This window comes from Peromyscus leucopus, chromosome 8b (genome assembly GCF_004664715.2).
Source record: "Peromyscus leucopus breed LL Stock chromosome 8b, UCI_PerLeu_2.1, whole genome shotgun sequence".
Classification (NCBI taxonomy): domain Eukaryota; kingdom Metazoa; phylum Chordata; class Mammalia; order Rodentia; family Cricetidae; genus Peromyscus; species Peromyscus leucopus.
Window position 1 is genome coordinate 55,687,125 of NC_051086.1, and position 18,835 is coordinate 55,705,959.

General features: G+C 50.4%; 1 protein-coding gene across 1 annotated transcript in view; it reads right to left on the minus strand.

Annotated features, from left to right (window-relative positions):
• Pitpnm3 (PITPNM family member 3) overlaps nt 1-18,835 on the minus strand; it is a 92,103-nt gene that overhangs the window by 33,478 nt on the left and 39,790 nt on the right. Inside the window, 1 exon segment of the mRNA XM_037201331.1 lies at nt 13,207-13,254. Coding sequence (XP_037057226.1) covers nt 13,207-13,254 — 48 coding nt within the window.

Consider the following 18,835-nt stretch of genomic DNA (forward strand, 5'->3'; position numbering starts at 1 on the left):
CCTTTCTTCCCTCTGCAAACTAGAAAACTCATGTGTGTTCCACAAAACCCTACTCAGAAGCCACTCCTTCCGGAAAGTCTGCTCGGATCTACCAAGACCAGGATGTTACCTCACATGCTGAATGGGGCGTGACCTGTAAGTATATGGTTGCTTTATTTTCCTTAAAACTAGAAGCCTCGTAAAAGCAGAAGTTGTCAGCTTTCAGGGTCTGGTATTTTTGTAAAAAAAAAAAAAAAAAAAAAAAAAAAGAAAACTGTTTAGAAGCGATGATTTCTGGTATTCACAGCTACACAGCCTCTCCAAGCCCCCAGAGACTTGTTCAGGGGACAACCCCTCTTCCTCGGTGAGGCAGAATTCCCTGGGCAAATCCTGGGAAGAGCTAGAACCTAAGGTACTCTGGGAATGCTAGCACCTCCTGACCTGCGTGATTCCCCAGGTTTTCTGGTGCTGAGAGGCTAGCAAAGGATCCTGGGTAGTGGAAAGCCACCTGCAAGGGGCCCCGAGACCTGGTCATGAAGCCACCTGTTTCTCTCCACTACCTGTTCATTTCTGTTTGCCTGGCCCTGTTCAGGCTGGGTCCCTATTGGGCTCATACTTAGGGTAGGTAAACCAGTTTTGTGACAGTCTTTTATGAGGGGCTTTGAGGCAGGCCAGCTACCACAGTGCCTGCTCCCAGCACCCTGCCAGCCCCAGCTCTGGGACTGGTGACCCACTCAGCTCACCATGGTTCTTTCTGCCGGCTGAAGAATAGAGGCTATTTTTGCTTAATCACAGCCTTGGGAAAGCACAAATCCTGATCATCCCTTCTAATTACCATGCACCATACTGCTCCAGAGACAAAAGCCAAGGTCAGCACCCACGGGTTTGGTTCTCTAAGCAAAACATCGCCCTAGCCTAGCAAGGGAACCCAACTGTCACCAGCCACTTGCCACCCAGTGCCAGGACCTAGCAGGAGCAAATGCTCACTACTCAGTTTCATTCTCCACTCTACCAGTCCCCTGGAAGTGGCTGTCACCTCCACCAGCTACCCAGGGGCTGAACTGAGTGGAGCTGGCCCAGCCTCAAACCATGTAGCTTGTCCTGAAACAGACCTAAATGTCTGCAAGACAGAATCATGCATATAGGCAGAAGCATTTTTTTTTTTTTTTTTTTTTTTTGCAGCAACCTGGTGGCTTTGCTCTCTTCCTCTGAACTAGATCTTGAATGTCCCACCAGTGCCTATGTGTTGAAGGCTTGGTCCCCAAGCTGCAGTTCTACTGGAAAATGGGGCCTGGTGTGAGGAAGGGGTGTGGACTTGAAGTGTCTCTGGGACCCCCAGGCCCGTCCTGTCTCTCCTCTTCTTCCTGGCCAGCAGGAGGTGAACACTTCCTCCACGACATGTTCTCAACGCGGTATACTGTGCCACCCTGACACCAAACAACCATCGACTGACACCTCTGAGACTCTGAGCCAAAATAATAGGTGGGGATTGATCTCCAATAGCAGGATGAAGACAGGACAGCAGGAAACAGGAAAAACAACAGGCCTTTTCCAGAAGGTTCCTGGGCTCTCATAAAACCGAGAAATTTCCTAATCCAATGCACCTTTCCCTGGGGCTACTTGAAAAACTGAAAATGAACCAGCTGAATTCCATTGAGTGCTCAACCTCTCTTTCTTTGCAGTTAATTGCATCAAGTGTTTTGTTGTTGTTGTTGTTGTTGTTGTTGTTGTTTTAAACAGAGAGTTGACTAACATGGGCCTCCTTTCTTACTCTAGCCCAGTCTTGCTGCTAGGCAGTCCCCGAAGGCTCCTCAGAGCTGGACTTGAAAGTACCTGGCTTCAATTATCAGTCATACACCAGGTCACCCTCCCCTGGAGGTGCACCCAGCCTTGGGAAAACAGCATTCTAGGTAGGTGGAAGGGATGGATAGGGGTCTTGAATCTTGTAGCCAGAGGAAATCATCTAAATGTAAATTTTTCTTTACACTGGGACAGTAGTTGATTCCCCCCATTCTTCACTTTTCTTTATGTTCTACTATTTCTTTAGTTAGCCCATATTTATTTCAGTCTCAAAGTATTTATGAATATGGGCACTGAATAGGCACTATAAGCGTGTGTTGTCACATTTACACCAAGAACATTTACAAACTGGTCACACAAACTTATGTCTTGTATCTGGTTTTAACACATAACTCAGTATCTCTTTCTGATTTCTGCTCTGCTGGTTATCTATCACCCAACTTGGGGCAGAGCTGAAAACACTCAAAAAATCCAGCATCAGGCTACAAGGATCTCGAGCTTGAAGGATCATGTGAACAAAGCAGTCATATGACCAAGTCCACATCACACGCCTAAAACTTATCTAGGTCATATAACCAAATCTACTCATATGACCCAGGGCTGCAAAATGAGATTGCCCAAACCAGAATTATAGTTCAAAATGAGGACTTCAGGCCACACTGAGGACATATAATTGAGCCTGATAACTTGGCAGGAACACTGTACAAAGTCTAGAGCCAACCTGGAGAGGAGTCAACCAAGTAGATCTGCAGATCCACACTGCATTCCCAGGCTGCAGATCCATGCTGCAGATCCACACTGCATCCCCAGGCTGCAGAATCCACACTACAGATCCATTCTGAAGATCCATGCTGAAGAATCCATGCTGATTCCCATAGCAGATTTACAACACTAATTAATGCTGCAGATGCACACAGAAGATCCATGCCATGAATTCCCTACCATAGACCTACTTACTCTGGGGATATACACTGAAGATCCACACCATAGATCTAAACCACAGGCTCCACAGACACATACTATAGATTACTTAGTAAATATACACTGTATACTGTTCCACAGTAAAGATCCACACCACAGATCTACACTGCAAATCCAGTTATAGATGCATGCTGAGCCATGCTTGAGCCAAGTAAAGGGCAGAACAACAACATGTCATGGTGGGGTGAGTATCTCCTGGTTGAGCATGCTTTGGAAGTGTTCACAGCTGTCCACAGTGGCCTGTGTCAGCCTGCAGGCAGGGAGTTCTCTTTTACTGGGGTTATGCAAGCAAGTTATGCAATAGCCACTTGGTAGGGATGCTGGGATGGATTTTTCACTCAGGATCTGGAAACTGAGATCCCTCATGTGCCTCCTTAAGCTTCTCAAGGTCAAAATCCAATCGTATCCACCTGGCTTTGCCTAGCTAACAGGCAGAGGTGTTGTATATAGGCTGTCAGTAAGCCAGCGGTTTTAAAGAGATACAGCCAGATGAAAACTTGCCCCTTGCCCCTTGCCCTTGCCCCTTGCCCTTGCCCTTACCCCTTGCCCACTGCTAGGGTCTGGGTCCTAGACCCTACCTCTAAAGAACATAGTGTTGAGTACTCTAAATAAGCATGGGAACAGCTTGGAGAAATAACTCAGCTAAGGAAACACATTTCAGGGCTAGAAAGCCACCATCTTGAATTAGGCCTGGTGAGATGGCCAGAAGGGTGTGACATCCCCAACCCTGGTGTCCCCACTGAGCCCTCTGTACAGAACACAGGTCCCTTCATCTGTGTCTCCAGTGTGCAGTCCTCACCCCGTGTCTCAGGCAGTCTTCACATTCTCCTGAGAAGCCAGGTTATCCTAACCATCTCACAGAGAAAAATAAGACTCAGAGGAGTTAAGGGGACTTTTCTCTGGATAGAAGTGGAAGGCTCGAGTGTAGAATGTCCCCATGGGCTTGAGTTTCTGAACAACCAGTCCCCAGATGGTGGTATTGGTTTGGGGATGTTGTGGACATGGCGTCCAGGCAGCAGATATTGACCTCTAAGAGCAAGGCTTTGAAAGTTACTGTCATCCCTGCTTCCTGATCCTCCAAGGTATGAATGAACCACTCCACAGGCTCTCATGGACAGGCCTTCCCCACATGATGAACTTAAGCTGTGAGTCAAAAAACAATGAAACAAAAATCACCTTTTCTCCTTTAAATTCCTAACAGATATTTTGTCGCAGTCTGGGAAAAGGTAACTGACACACACACACACACACACACACACACACACACACACACACACATGAGAGGATTTGAACTCAGGTCACGGGTCAGGCTTCTTACTTCCTAAAGTTAGAGAGTGAGTAAGAAAGGGTGAACTCCTCAGTCTTCAAATGTCTCCTCTACCACAGCCCTGTCCCATCACTAAGAGCCAGGGCTGGGAGGGAGAGCAGACAGCTCCTGTCTTTGGGCCCGACTGGTAAGACTCCCTGTCTCGTCAGTCCTGGACTCGTCTGCCTGGAAGTCCACACCCTCACAATGGAATGTAGCAGCCTCATCCAGCCCAAACCCCCTTTAGTCATCCCTTCCAAACTCAGTGGCTCCCATCCAAGGGACAGGAAATGGCTCTCACACACAAAAAGGTGCTGAGAACCCTGAACCACCCCTAATTCCTCTCCCTTGTTTCTCAGATCAGTCACTGTCAACACTCTGTGAGAAAACAGGTTTTCTTCATTCCTTGCTGGTGAGAGTAAAAAAACAATACAACTTCTCCGGAGGGCCATCTGGCAATGTCATTCAAAATACAAAACACCTATGGCCCAGCAACACCAAGTCCACGTGAGAAACCTGTTACACGTACCCCGTTAACCACTGCTACATTGTTTACAATACTGAATGATAAGAGGCAACCTATAGGGGACAAGCTAAATAAAATAGGCCACAGACATCTAGCACACACTCAAGGCCAAGCTCAGTGAACCCGAGCATGGTAGATGTTCTGAGACAGAAAGAGAATCGTGGTATGTTATCCACAGAAGGCAGGAGGCAAGGAGGGAAACGGAGCACACAGAGTGCTCCCATCTGTGTGGGGTGTATATAAAAATATATATGGAAGTGAATATTTATGGATATGTTCATGTTTGCAGAGTCTGGAGTGGGACATGAAACACTTCTCATCGTCTTCACTTCTGGGAAGAAGGGCTGGGTGAGCTGAGCTGGGCACAGGGAAGGACAGGGGGAGGTACACGTGCGTCATCCTTCATGGCTTTTGAGTCTTTTACTTTGTTCACGCACGGCCTACTCAAAAAAAAAAAAAAAACAGATCAAAACTAAGAATATTTTCAAAGTGCATGTAACAAGGTGATTTTTTCTTTTTTCCCTTTCTGAGATTTGACTTTATATTTTCTGCCGGCTCCAATGCCTTTGCCTGGAGGTTTGTGGCAAAGTTCCTCAGCTCATTTTCCCTTTGTTACCAGGAAAAGCGGATGTGAAGACACAAGAGATTCCTTCAAGGTAAAAATAAAAGGTTCCCACCTCACCCACCCCAGTTGAGGGAAGGACAACGAAGACCTGGCCTGGGCCCTTCACAATCCTATGAAGGAGGGGAACTCAAAGGCCTGGCCACCTTGAGACCCAGGAATCCACCAGGAGCTACAGATGGAGATAAGTAGGAGACCAGGGACTGGGTTAAAGGTCCCTGTACCCTCCAGTGTGGGTACATGTGTGCCCATGTGTGCATGGCACAGGGCTGCAGACATCAAGTAATGCCAGGAAAGATGCGGCATCTCAGGGATGCTGACAGGAAAATTAGGGAAGGAGATGCCTGTGACCTCACCAGAGGGATCCTTCATCTGCTCAACCAGGTGGGACCCAAGGCCAAGGCCACACTGGCTTTCAGAGAAACAGAGGACAGTGTGGTTCCTCCACATCAAGTCAGTGGTCTAGACTGAGTGGCCTCCGGTGCCCCACCACCACCACTGGCCACACACCCTAAGCCCTGCCCCAGAAGTGGAGAGGCCATAGCTGCTGGTAAGGTTGAGCCATGGGAGGCACTGTAGGAGAACTGGGAAGAGGCACGCTCCCTCTGGGTCGGGCACTCTCCAGGAAGCTGCCCCCGTGGATGCCAACTGGGTCATCTGTGACTTGGGTCCCTCTGCAAGGCTCTCTTCCTGCCATGTGGTTTATGAGCCTCCCCTCTGCTGGACCTCTGCCAGAGACCCAGGCGACATTCTACAGCTCCGTGGGTCACCAAATTCTCTAGTCCCACCTTGCCTCTTGCTTCACACTTCTTTGCCAACCATAGTCTTCCCACAGCCCCCACTCCGCCTACCTCTACCTCTGTCCCCTCTTTTCCTCCAAACTCAGCCTTCCAAACCATTGGCAAACATCCCCTTTTCTCTCTAACCACAGGGCCCTTGAACCTCTGCTTCCAATGCCTGAACTTTTGAATACTGCTCATGTGCCCAAATTTCTTACAGAAACGTCCATGTTCCTTCCTCCTTGAGAGAGGGTGTTCCTCCCACTCCCAAAGCATCATGGATCTCTTTCCTGGGACAAATATTTACAATTGTCTTTAATTTTTTAATTTTTATTTTATGTGTGTAGGTATTCTGCCTACATGTGTGTCTATGTACCACTGCATGCCTGGAGCCCATGGAGGCCAGAAGAGGATGTTGGATCCCCTGGAACTGGAGTTAGAGATGGTTGTTAGCTTCCTTGTGGGTGCTGGGAATTGAACCTGGGTCCTCTGGAAGAACAGTCAGTCCTCTTAACTGCTGAGCCAACTCTCTCTAGCCCAGAAATCTTTACAATCCGTGTGTGTGTGTGTGTGTGTGTTTGTGTGTGTGTGTGTGTGTGTGTTGTGTGTGTGTGTGTGGTGTGTGCGTGCACATGCACAAGCAGGCAAATATCACCACTTATGTGCACACATGTGGAGAACAGAAGACCATTTGTGGGAACTGATTCTCTCCTACCATGCTGGTTCCAGGGATAAAATTTAGGTTGTCAGCCTTGGCAGCAAGCGCCATTATCTGCTGAGCCATCTCTTCAGCCCACAATTATAATTTTATCGTTATTTGAGGACTCTTTCCTCCAGCTCTCAGACTATAAAACCCTTAAAAGATAGACTGTGTTCATTTGGTTCTGCTCTGTTTTATCCCCAGAGACTGTCACGGCCCCGGCTAATAAAGGTGTTCATTAAATATTTTTTCAACAAACAAGCGAATGGACTAATGATTTGTTCCCTTTCTGCACCACAAGCATCGGAACTGTATACAACCCCAACACAAGAGACGCTGTGCAGAGAGACTTGCATCTGTGCACACAGCACACGCCAGCCCCAGGTAAATGAACACACCAGTGCACTGCCACATATTAGTGGACAACCCCAGGTGTAGGGGCACGCATTCGTGCACGCGCACAAAGGAAGGAAGCATGCCAGGCCCAAACATACGCACACATGCAAGAAAAAGTGCTCCCAAGGCGGACGTCTGCCACCCTGAGCTCATTAAAGCTGGCTAAATATAGCCTGTCTGCAGCTGTGCTCAGCAAGCTGCCCACACAGGCCAGGAAAAGATACCAGTTACCAGGCGGAGGAGGGGAGGCCAGCTGTGGGCAAGGGGCTTTTGCACACCGTGCCTGGGGGTCATCCCAGGTGGGCTATGATTTGTAGGGAAGGAAACTGTCCTCTGGTTTTGGAGCCTAGGCAATAGGGTACCACGTCAGCCTTGTCCGGTGGGGGGGGGTGATGCTGAGCCCTCGTCATTTCCATCTGAGTTGAGGATCCAAGCTCAGACTAGAGGCAGGGGCTGGAGTCCAGACTCAGCCCCTGGATACATCTGGCTCTTACAGAGGCTCTGGTAAGGATGAAGATGCAGAGTCAGTCTGGGGCCAGAAAACCGGAGCCAAGTATTGGTCACTGCCAGGTTCTGGTCTGGGAACTAGGAGGAGTGAGACTCCCAGTAAGCACCCCCCGCTCTGATCTACAAATGTGGCTGTGGTTAGCTGTCCCATACCTGGGACAGATGTAGCTGATGCCAAGCACTGGCCCTTGGGAAAGCCAGTTGACAGCCAGCATATATCAAGTTCTTGTTGTATGCCATGTGGGCCAGGCCCAGCCCTGAGGGCCCCAGTAGGTAAACTTTTTCCATGCAGAGGAAGCTTCAGGTGTCCTTACAATGTCCCTGTCCTATGCACAGTCTGGACCCAAAGAGATTGGGGGTGGGGGGGGGGCGTTTGATGAGTGGTAATGAAGCCAGTCCTTCAGAAAGTGCCTGTGTGATAGAATGGACAGAGTACCTCCCCAGTACCTGGGGCAACTGGGAATAAAATAATTAATTAATTAATTAATTTAAAAAAAAAAAAACCTGCCAGGTGGTGGTGGCACACGCCTTTAATCCCAGCACTCGGGAGGCAGAGGCAGCAGATCTTTGTGAGTTCAGGGCCAGCCTGGTCTACAAAGCGAGATCCAGGAAAGGTCCAAAGCTACACAGAGAAACCCTGTCTTGAAAAAACCAAAATCAACCAACCAACCAAACAAACAAACAAAAAAACTGCAGTAAAGGAGGGAACTTAGATCCAAATTGGCCAGGCCTGGTCAAGCTCTGAGGTTGGTGGGGTGGAGAGAGAAGAATGACTGCCTTTCTTAGAAGTCATCTGCTCCTGGACATCTTTGTTTTCACATCATGACCCTGAAATCATAGTTTCAGCCCTTCCAAGCTCCAGGGTTCGTGGGTATCAGAGGGGAAAGCCTGGTCAATCCCCAGCACACCAAGCACCTACTGAGCCAGAGTGGCAGGGACAGTCTTTGGGGAGTAGGTCTCATATCCTCCATGACACCTGTGTGGGATGTGAGGAGAGGCCGTGGACTTCCATCCCATAGACAATGCAGAAAGCTCACAGCGGAGACAGGACAGCTCTCTACACACAGCATGCCATCCATCCAGCATCTGCAGCCAGGAAGCGGGAAGTGAGGGGGGTCCCCTGGGACCTGCTTCTTTCCTGCCATCTGCCAGGCAGGAGGATGCCTCTGTCCCTCCCCTGGGATGCTGGGGTGGGTGGGCTCTCAGGCTTCCCACTATCCTATGAGAAGTGTGTGCCACAGATCATTCTCTAGAAAGGACAGGGGATTAGCACGGACACACACAATTAACATCCTAACTACAACAAAAGAGAAACACCGAAGGAAGGAGAAGGTGGGCAGACGGGATAGGGAGCCCTGGGCATGGGGAGCGCTGAGCATGGGGAGCCCTGGGCATGGGAAGCACTGGGCATAGGGAGCACTGGGCATGGGGAGCACTGAGCATGGGGAGCACTGAGCATGGGGAGCCCTGGGCATGGGGAGCACAGAGCATGGGGAGCACTGCCCAGCGAGTGAGTGAGGCAAGCGGGGCTAGAAGACCTAAGATTTCCTACAAAGACCTCACCGCCACTCCTAAAGACAAGAATGGGAGACACTGGAGGCACAGAGGCCAGTGTAGGCAGCCAGGGCAGTTGGCAAGAGAAGGCCAGGCTTCCTGTAAAAGAGAGATGGGGGCCAAGGGAAGGAGGGGAGCCTGGGTTCTGCTGGAGGCAGTGTGCTGCCCTGGGGTCCAGTTTGGCAAGGTGGTGGTGAAGATGGTGGGGGTGTTGCCTAGAAGGTGCACAGGTTTGAAATTTGGATTTGCGGGGAATGGTGCTTTTCTCTCTCTGAAAGGAAGAACAGAACTGTGAGCTTCGGTCCCTCGGGACCCACATCCAAGGGAAGGCTCACCCGGGCACAAGGGAAGTATCTGGAAATGTCCCTGTGATCAGGAGGCAGTGACAGGCAGGAACACAAAGAGATGTGGACAAAGGAGAGCAGGAGACAAAGAGGCAGCAGCAACGGCACCTAGAGTAACAGACCCAGAGGGACTCCATGTCCTGACAGAACAGAGGGCTGGGCCCCAGGCCTGGCCATGACGGCAAGGCGAGCTGGAAGGAACAGCCCAGGCCCCCTGCTCCCCAGGCCAAGCCCCCATGCTGTCCCCAAACCCAAGCGCTCCCCGGTTTCTTCCCACCCGGTTCTAAATAACACAAGTGGTCATGGGTTTCCAGATCATCTGTCCAATAGCAGACGAATACAGGACTGTGAGGAAGCCACCAAGGAGCAGGGAGTCCAAGGAACATACATGGCCCAGAGCTGCTAAACATAGGGCCAGGCAACCTCCCACCAGTGAGTTAGCTTTTTATCATTGTGACCAAATGTCACAGGGAAACAATGCAAAAGTGTGAGGGTTTATTGGGGCTCAGGTATGTCTGTGATGTGCCAAGGCAGAACATCACGACAGAAAAAATGTGAAGTTGCACAGTTCTTCTCCTCAAGGTGGCCAGGAAGCAGAGAGAGAGGTAGGGCAAGGAGCTAGGGACAAGATATGATTTCAGTAATTTCTCTCATCTCCCAGTAACAATATCAAATTATGAATCCATCACTTCTCAGTGATTGGACTCTCTAGCTGGACACCAATGGTCAGGGGCCTGGTACTTCATCTCTGAACCACAGTGAAGGAGAAACGCTATTTACATGACGGTAAAGCCAGGTAGCCATAGGATGAGCTCCACCAGATACACCTTCACCTAGGAAGCACAGTTCAGCCATCTTTCCACATATAAAGAGACTCAGAGATGCTAAGTCACTTTGCCAAAGAGTCACAGTAACTAAATAGAAACACCAAGCTTCAAATCATAGGCCTTCTTCCCTTTAAACACCAGACATCACAGCAACAGTCCCAGGTGATGGGGAATCTGATTCCTCACCCAGAGTAACATCTTATTTTCGGAGAGTGTTCAAACACCCAGTGGAAAAAGTCAACGAGGAAAAATGTACACACGTGTGCTGTCAGTGGGAAAACACATTCTAAACATAAGCCGTGGATACAGCCCTTTCAAATCAGGTCACAGACTTTTATTTTGCCTATTTCAGATTTGAAATAAACAAACACATTACCATCAATTACCACCATCACCTCATAAAAGAAAAATAATTTTAATGTCTGAAATTGTAGGCAGGACACAATCGTAGAGTTTTGTGAAAAGCTTTGCTCTCAGCTAAAGACTTTTGCTGTCATAGGAAAGCATGTTACAGCATCCGTTTCCTCCCTGCCGAACATACTGGTTTTAGGCTTGGGTCGCATCAGCCAGGAAAGCCTCCAAGACAAAGATGTGATGGTTCTAAAATTCTTCTGCACATCAACTGCCATTCTTTCCTTCATAAAAATATCCTCAAGGAGCAGGATACAATGACAGCTTTCAGCAATATAATTTTGACCAAAATCTATAATCATGAAATAAAAAAGACTTCACTGCTGCTGAGATGCAATTCCCCCCCAGGGAGTCACAGGAGATAAGATGCATCCTGTCAGTTCAATTGTGTATGTGGGAACCTGTGGAAGGGAGCCGTGACCAGCCTCCTGGTAACAAAGCCTAGTGTAGGTGGCTAGCTCTCACCTCCAAGCTACTGCTTAAAGGCCCAGAAGCAGCAAGTCATAATGGTACATGATGGTACCCTCAGCACTTGGGAGGCCGAGGCAGGAGGATGGCCAAAAGTTTGAGGCCAGCTTGGGCTATACAGGGAGACTCTTGGCTCTAAAATAAATATAAACAAACAAGAAGGAAGCCCCGCATAGATGATCTGGACTCTACCTGCCTTGTGTATTTGTATTGGTTTGTTTGTTTGTTTTTTACTTCTTGATGGTTCAACATGTTGGGGACTTCCTGACCAGTGAGACACTGGCAATCCTACACTGGCTAATTCAGACAGAAACCAAACTTGCCCATGAATGTGCCTTTCAAAGCCAGCCAACCACACCCCAATCCACACCCAGCCTATTGTAGCTAACACTCACCCACCACACCTGTCTTCCTCTGCCCTGAGGCAATCAGGGCCAGGTGCCAGGTAACTAGGGGCCAGCAGAGTGAAAACCCTCAGTCATCATTCAAACCAGTCCCAAGCTGTTTCCCCCGCCCTCCCCCTTTCGAGTGTGTCCACTCACCCACCCAACAACACACACACACACACACACACACACACACACACACACACACACAAGCTGCAGTCAGGGCCAGGGCCTCGCTCACTCCCTACCTCCTACTGTAGTGGCTCAGCTCATACAAATTCTGTAACCATTCCTTTTTATTAATGGCTTTAGTCTCCGTGTCACCACTGTCTCCTCCATGATATAAGACCCTGCAGGCACAATTTTAACTGCCCGTCTTTCCTGGCACCCTGTTCTTTCTCTGTGCCATTACGCTGCTCCTGACAGAGGCACTCATGACCACCAGACCTTTGTCTGTGGCTCTGTGCATTGTGTAGCCGCTTGGGCTGGACCTCGGATTATGGATGCTGATGTTGACGCACCCTCCACAGAAGACCAGCCGAGGAGGGGGGAGCTTGAAGGAAGGCCTCAAGTTGGAGCCTGGGGAGCTAGGAAGCAAAATGAGTTGAACCTCCCCAAAGCTCTAGCCACAAGCAGAATAGCAGGCAGGAAAATGAGAGGAGTTCTGAGCCCTTGCCCCAAACCCAGCCTCATATAGAAGTCAATATTACCCATGGGGAAGACAAGATTTGCCACAGGTGCTGCCCACCAAGTCCACCTGGTGTGTCCACAGGACATGTGACCAGTGTGTTGGCATGACCTTAGCACACCCAATCCCATAGTCATCTTCCTAAGAAAACTGGCAGAAGGAATCAAGACAGACTGTAGTAACACACACACACACACACACACAACACACACACACACACACACACACGACAAGAAGAGCAGGAAACCCCAGAACTCAGTCCCAGAACTCCTGACTGAAGAGGTTGCCATTCTGTGGAGGGGTTTTAAGGAGCAGCTGTCCAGTGACAGAAACACTTGCTGTACAAGCCTGAACCTGAATTTGATCCCCAGAACCCATGATGGAAGAACAAAACCAACTCCAGAAAGATGTCCTCTGGCCTCACAAGTGCCCACACTCACACATACAATGACAGTATCTGGAAAGTAAAACGTGTTTAAAAGGGACCATTCTCTGGTGCTCAGCATTGAACGACCTCATTCACTCCGATCTCGGTCACCACAGGACCAACTATGACTGCTGGAAGGTGCCATCCAAACGTTGATGGCCACAAAGGCTCAAAAAGGCTGCCTCTCCAGTCCCTCCCAGTCTCAATCCCTGTGAAGAGGACAGTCACCAAACTTTCAGTGATCCCCCATCAGGGCCATCAGCCTCAGGCCCTAGCTCCATCTCTGACACCGGAACAGCCCAGCATGGATGGCTTAGAAACCCCAGGGTCTCAGGAGAGCTGCCTAAACCCAGGCTGAGTGGCCCTAGGCTCTCTATTCTTGCCCAGGACCTAGATGGGAGCGATCCTTCCAACCTTGGAGCTTTAAGCCTGAGAGGGTTCCAGACCCAGGGGACACCCCTCTTCTAATGGAAGGAAAGTCTCTGTGGGGCCAGGTGTAACTCACGCTGCTTCTCCTGCAAGATGCTGGACGTGCACGCTGTGGCTCCTTCTCCTGTGGAAACAAGAAGGACATGAGCAGCTGGGTCCCTGCTCTGATGCTGTACTCCACAGAAGAGCTGCTAACAGTTGCCACTACCCCTCCAGAGCCAGCGGCGGCAGAGGCATCACCCAAGTTTCCCACCCTACCCCACCCACCTCAGAGTTAGCCCTTGGCCTTTGTGTATGACCCAGCCCTGAACCCCACATGACACCTTTGCTGAGTGTGGTTGGCTCCCTGGTGATGCCCTGTCCTTAGCCTTCCTAGGGTTATCTTTGCTGGCTCCTCCCTTCTCCTACTCTATGAAGCAGCTGCTGATAGGTGCCCTCTCTCCCCCTCACCCTGTCCTATGAGGGTCTGAGCTGGGCACTGTGTTCAAGCAACAGTAGTTAAACCTCTCTTTAGCCCAGACCTCCGTCCTCAGTTTTGATCTGTGCATCCTGCTGCCTCTGGCTTCTGTGGACACTTCCCAGACACCTCACCTTCTCTGTGACTAGGACTTCCTGAGTAACTCTGAGTTGCTCCCCCTCCCCCAGCCCAAAAAAAAAAAAATGTGTCTGGGAAAAAAAAAAAACTCGGTTCTCTAAAGAAGGGCTCAGGGCACTTAGGGACATCACATCTAGGATCTCCTAGACCTTGTGAGGCTGCCCTGCCCCCCACCCCAACAGGACTCCAGGGCAGTGTCATCCAGGAAATGCCTCTGTCTTCCCAGCCAGTCCTCCAGGGCCTGCTGTGACTCTTTCTCCAAATGTGCCTGACTCTGCATTTGTGATTCAAGACACCATCCTCAGAGTCCCCACTTCCACAGCCCTCTGCCTGCCCACACTGCCTTCATGGCTCATGTCACCTGGATCCATGTCTCTCTGGTTCCCTCCTGCTCAGAATAGAGGTCTGTGAGTGGAGAGAGCATACAGCCGGGGTTTGAAGGCTAGAATTTGGTTCACACCAACCCACTGCATGACCTGATGCACCTTCCTCTCCCTCTCCGGGATTCATTGCTACAAAACACTGAGGACCCAATGCTCTCTAGAGATCCTCTGGGTACTAAAAGCCTAATGGTTAGACACCTTCTGTCCTTCACTTACTGTGTCTGTTGGGGCCAGTTACATAGCCTCTATGCCAGTCTTCTGGAATTGAGGGTCCCACTGGTACCTTACACAAGAGGGTCCTTGTGTCGTGAGTTATCAGAGCTCTGAGAACACAGGCAGGAAGCTAACAACTGCTTCATGAGGAGTGCCCGTTTTTGTTGTTGTTTATTTTTGAAACAAGGTCTCATTGTATAGCCCTGTCTGTCCTGGAACTCTGCAGCCCAGGCTGGCCTTGAACTCAGAGATCTGCCTGCTCTTATCCTCCCTCGTGCTGAGATCAAAGGTGTGCACCTCCATGCCCAGTTTGCCCTTACTGTTTTATTTACCGATTTACATGTGACAACCGGCTCATGACTTTGTCTTTTGTCCTCATCATAACACAAGGTGGAGCCAGATGGACATGGCCAATGGCTAATGTGGGCATGGCTCAGAATGCTCCCCAGGCCCAGCGGCAGGATAGAGCCTGCAGCAAGAAGGATCCAACTGGAGAAGAGAAGCCTGGACCTTCATGGAGTGGTCCCCACCCAGCATGATGAGGTAGCCACAGACTGGGTCCCAGGAATGAGAGTAACCCAGATGCAGACAGAAACCAGGGAAGACCCAACATGAGACAGCAATGACAGGCATCACTCTTGGGCATCGTCTGAGGCCACAGAGCATGGGTGCATCTGGGCAAAGTCACTTTCCCTAACACAGAAACGAGGTCACAATTCGAAGTACACATTCTGTTTCCCTGCTCACCGTGCCAAGTGCTGTAGGTGATACAGAGATGAAGAGCAAAGTGTGTACAAGGCAAGAAGAAAATCTCTGCGTGGAGCACGGTGCTGAATGCAGTCAGCCATGATGGATGGGGAGAGATGGGGGGGGACGACTTGCCTGGGGGGGGGACACTTCTCCTACTGAAGCCGCCAGCAGAGCCATGATTTGAGTTTCCAAGGGAAGAGAAAAGGGCAGGGTGTTGCAAGCGGTCAGCAAGCACCATACTCCAGGCATGCCAAGTCCAGGGGAGGCAGGATGCGGGGGTTGGTGACCCTGGGCAGGAAGCCCCAGTTACATGAATATAATAGGCAGGACAGCCAAGCTTTGGTGCAGAAACGACTTACAATATCTCCCACACCCCAAGCTCCTGCTGCTGTCTATGGCACCCAGAAGCAGCTACATAATTAGTTGGGTTCTAGGCAAAAGGAGCAGCACTGGCTCTGCTGTCCAGAAAGACAGAAGAACAGCAAAGGTGCTGACTTTGTTCTGAAGATTCTCAACCGGGGTCTGCCGAATGCCAGCGTGTGCTCCCTCCTGCTCAGGGTTCCTTGCAAGCAGAGCAGTGACTCTCAGTGGCCTGGGACTCCCATTCCCTGGCTTAGAAAACACATGCTGGGAGCCCACCATCTCCCAAGTCCTCCGCTGCCAGCCTCTGCCAATTACTATGCATAATGGCCAGCTGGCGAGTGGAGGGACACACCCTCCCATGCACCTGCTGTCCCCAGCTAGGACTGACAAGAGTCCTCACCCTCCAGGAAGGGAGCACTCGCTTCCTGGATAGGATGGGTAATAGTTTGCTCCCTCGGAGTTACATTCGGGATACACTGTGACGCTGCCAGCCCAGGGAGACACAGCAGATGGAAGCACCTGTCCCCTACCCTGCCTGTGCCCAGGCTCCTGTTGGAGGAGGGGAGGAGGTGGGACAGGAGAGCCAGATAGGACTGAGGAAAGCCAAGCACCCATCTTGGGAGGCCTCAAGGTGTTGCAGCACAGGACCACATCCAACAAAGCCTCACTCAGCCTGGGGCACATGACCTGCCGACCTCACTCACAGACCGCAATACTGGAGATAAAATAATTCAGAACTGGGAACAGTCAAGCCCAAACAAAGGGCTCTTTGGAACATTGGCACAGCCCTGACCATAATTTTAAAAAAAAAAAAATGCCTTGGCATTTCTTACACACCCACCAGATAAGGGAGACCATTCTGGTTCACCACCTCTGGGTTCTCCCACTAGGCGACAGAAGTTCCACACCTAGACTCTTTATGAGCTGCTCTTCCCACTTGGTGCTTTCGTGTCCACAAAGCAAGTTCAGTTCGAGCTGGGGCAGGATTTTCACCAGCAAGATTATCTGATGGAGAGGTGGCTCAAGGCCCTGAGTCTCGCTGCTGGGGAAGCTGGAGGGTAGAGAGTGGGAGAAGCCAGGAGGCCCATATGACCTTGAGACACTGGATGTTAATAGATTTGGAGAAGGGAGTGTTAGGGAAGGAGATCAGAGACAAGCTCAGAGATCTCACAGCCAGCCAGGGGCATGGCTACTGCTATGTAAGCTCAGCAGGCTATCCCTGGGAGCACAGGGAGTATATGTCCTGCCCTGTGCTTTCCAGACCTAAATAACGGTGCCTTCCACCTATGTGAAATAGGCCCCCTTCACAGATAAGGAGATGGAGACCCAGTGGAGCTCCATCACTTGGCCATGATGAGGACTTCTCCTTCCCATGACCCTGTCTCTCCCTCTTGTAATCTCCAGGCTGTAGCTTCTTGAGAGGGCTCAGGTGGTGGTGGTGGGGTGTCTTTGAGGCAGAGAGGCCGAGAGTGGGTAGAAAGAGAGCAGAAAGGGGACTCTCAGCAAAGGGTGTTGAGGCTGGCCAGAGTTTCCTGCAGACAATGATGCTGAATTCAGGTATCCAGTAAAACGGATAAGGACGCTGGGGAAGAAGGCCAGAGTGAGTCTGCTTTTTGTTGTTGGCATTTTGTTTTCTCTTTATCAATTTTGTTCTTTGATATTTTACAGATATATACAGTGCGTTCTGATTATCCTTGCCACCTGCCCTCCCCTGTCTCCCTCCAACCCCTTGTTTTTTGATAAGAGGGGCTCACTATGTTGCCCAGGCTGGCTCAGAATTCAAATCCTCCTGTCTCAGCCACACCACCACCATCACCACCCAGTGTGCTAAGATTACAGAGCTGCTAGCATAGTGGGCCTACCATCCACACTATAAGTGATGTATATGGGGGTCTGGGGGAGGGTTGCAACAGCAGCAGGCTGGCCTTTTGCCTGCTCATCCCAGACTGGCTTTATCTCTCCTCAGAGCCGCCACCGGTGACAGAGGAATCATCCAAGCTGCGGAAACCTGGCTTCCTGATTAGCAGGCTCCCAGGACGTGGGCCATTAACCAAATGTGCAGCTGGCTCAGCGTTGCCTAAATGAGACCCCACTTGGCCTGGAACTTTCCAGGGCCCTTGGGCCCAACCACGTTGTCTCAGCTTAAGCTTGCTCCTATCACAGGAGCTGCAGGAAACATTCACAAGCCGAATAGTTTACGCGGAGAGGGCTGGGGGCCGGGGTTGGAGGTTGAGGGCTCAGGGCAGGGGTTGGAGGCTGGGGACTGAGCTAGGAGCTGTAATCCCATAAATTTTGCCTTTCTCAAGTTCACACAGTCTGGGGAGTTTGGCCACAGCATCTCCCCAGAGAAGACACTTCCAACCCTTGCTAATGACTTCCCAAGTGATCTCTTTCCTCTTCCCACCCGTCTTCCAGAAAACCACCAGCTCCCTCCAAGAGACAAAATGTGTAACTGTGAACCAATCTCTCTCAACAAACACACATAACAAGAGAAATCATCCCCTGCACTCAAAGGGAGGTTGTGTGGCTCCTGGGGAGGATTTCAGACCCTGGAAAGGATCTGGGAATTCTGGATCTGTTCTTCCAGGGCATGGGATGCTAAAACTCCTATTTGCCCTATACCCTCCTGTTCCTGGGCCTTCGAAGCCCTAACAGGCTCAGGCCAGCTGTTCAGTTCACGAAGGAGGCTGTCGAGGAAAGACTGACCTGCCCCTCCTAAACAGGTTATTCCCCAAATGCTGAGCACTGCTCAGCTGCAGGTAGTAGTTCATTACCCCCAACCCCCAGGCCCTAGTGACTAGGTCCTGGGGTACGCCTTTGGTCCTCCACATTGCTTTTCAGAATTAGCTCATTGCTACCCTGCTTAATACATTTCACAGACCCAGGGATATTCCCAAGGAAGCCCCTATTCCTCAGCCTACCTACAGGACCTTCGGCTTCAGCTTTCTTTCCCTGCCGCCTCCCCAAGACTCTCCCATTCCTTTTTATTCCTCATCTAATGTTTAACACCTCAACTTCAGTGAGAATGAACTTTGTAGGCCAGGCACGGTGGTACACCACTGTAATCTCAGCAAGCAAGACACCCAGGCAGAAGGGTCTCCAGCTCACAACTAGGCTGAACTACCTAGGGAGACCCTATCATCCCTCCAAAAAAAAAAAAATAGGAAAGAAAAATAAGATGAACTCCACCTACCTCCCAAACCCCTTTGCATCTCAGACCTTTCTCCTCACTTTACACTTGGTCCTTCTGCCTGTTCTGCCCTCTTTGGTCTATCCTGGCCTCAGAACAGCTCCTTAGTGCCTGGAGTCTCAGCTCTGTGTCCTCTTAGCTCCCTCTTTATTTCACCCCATCTTATTAGAGCAACTGGTTAAGTGACCTGTAACAGCTCCAAGTGGGCTGG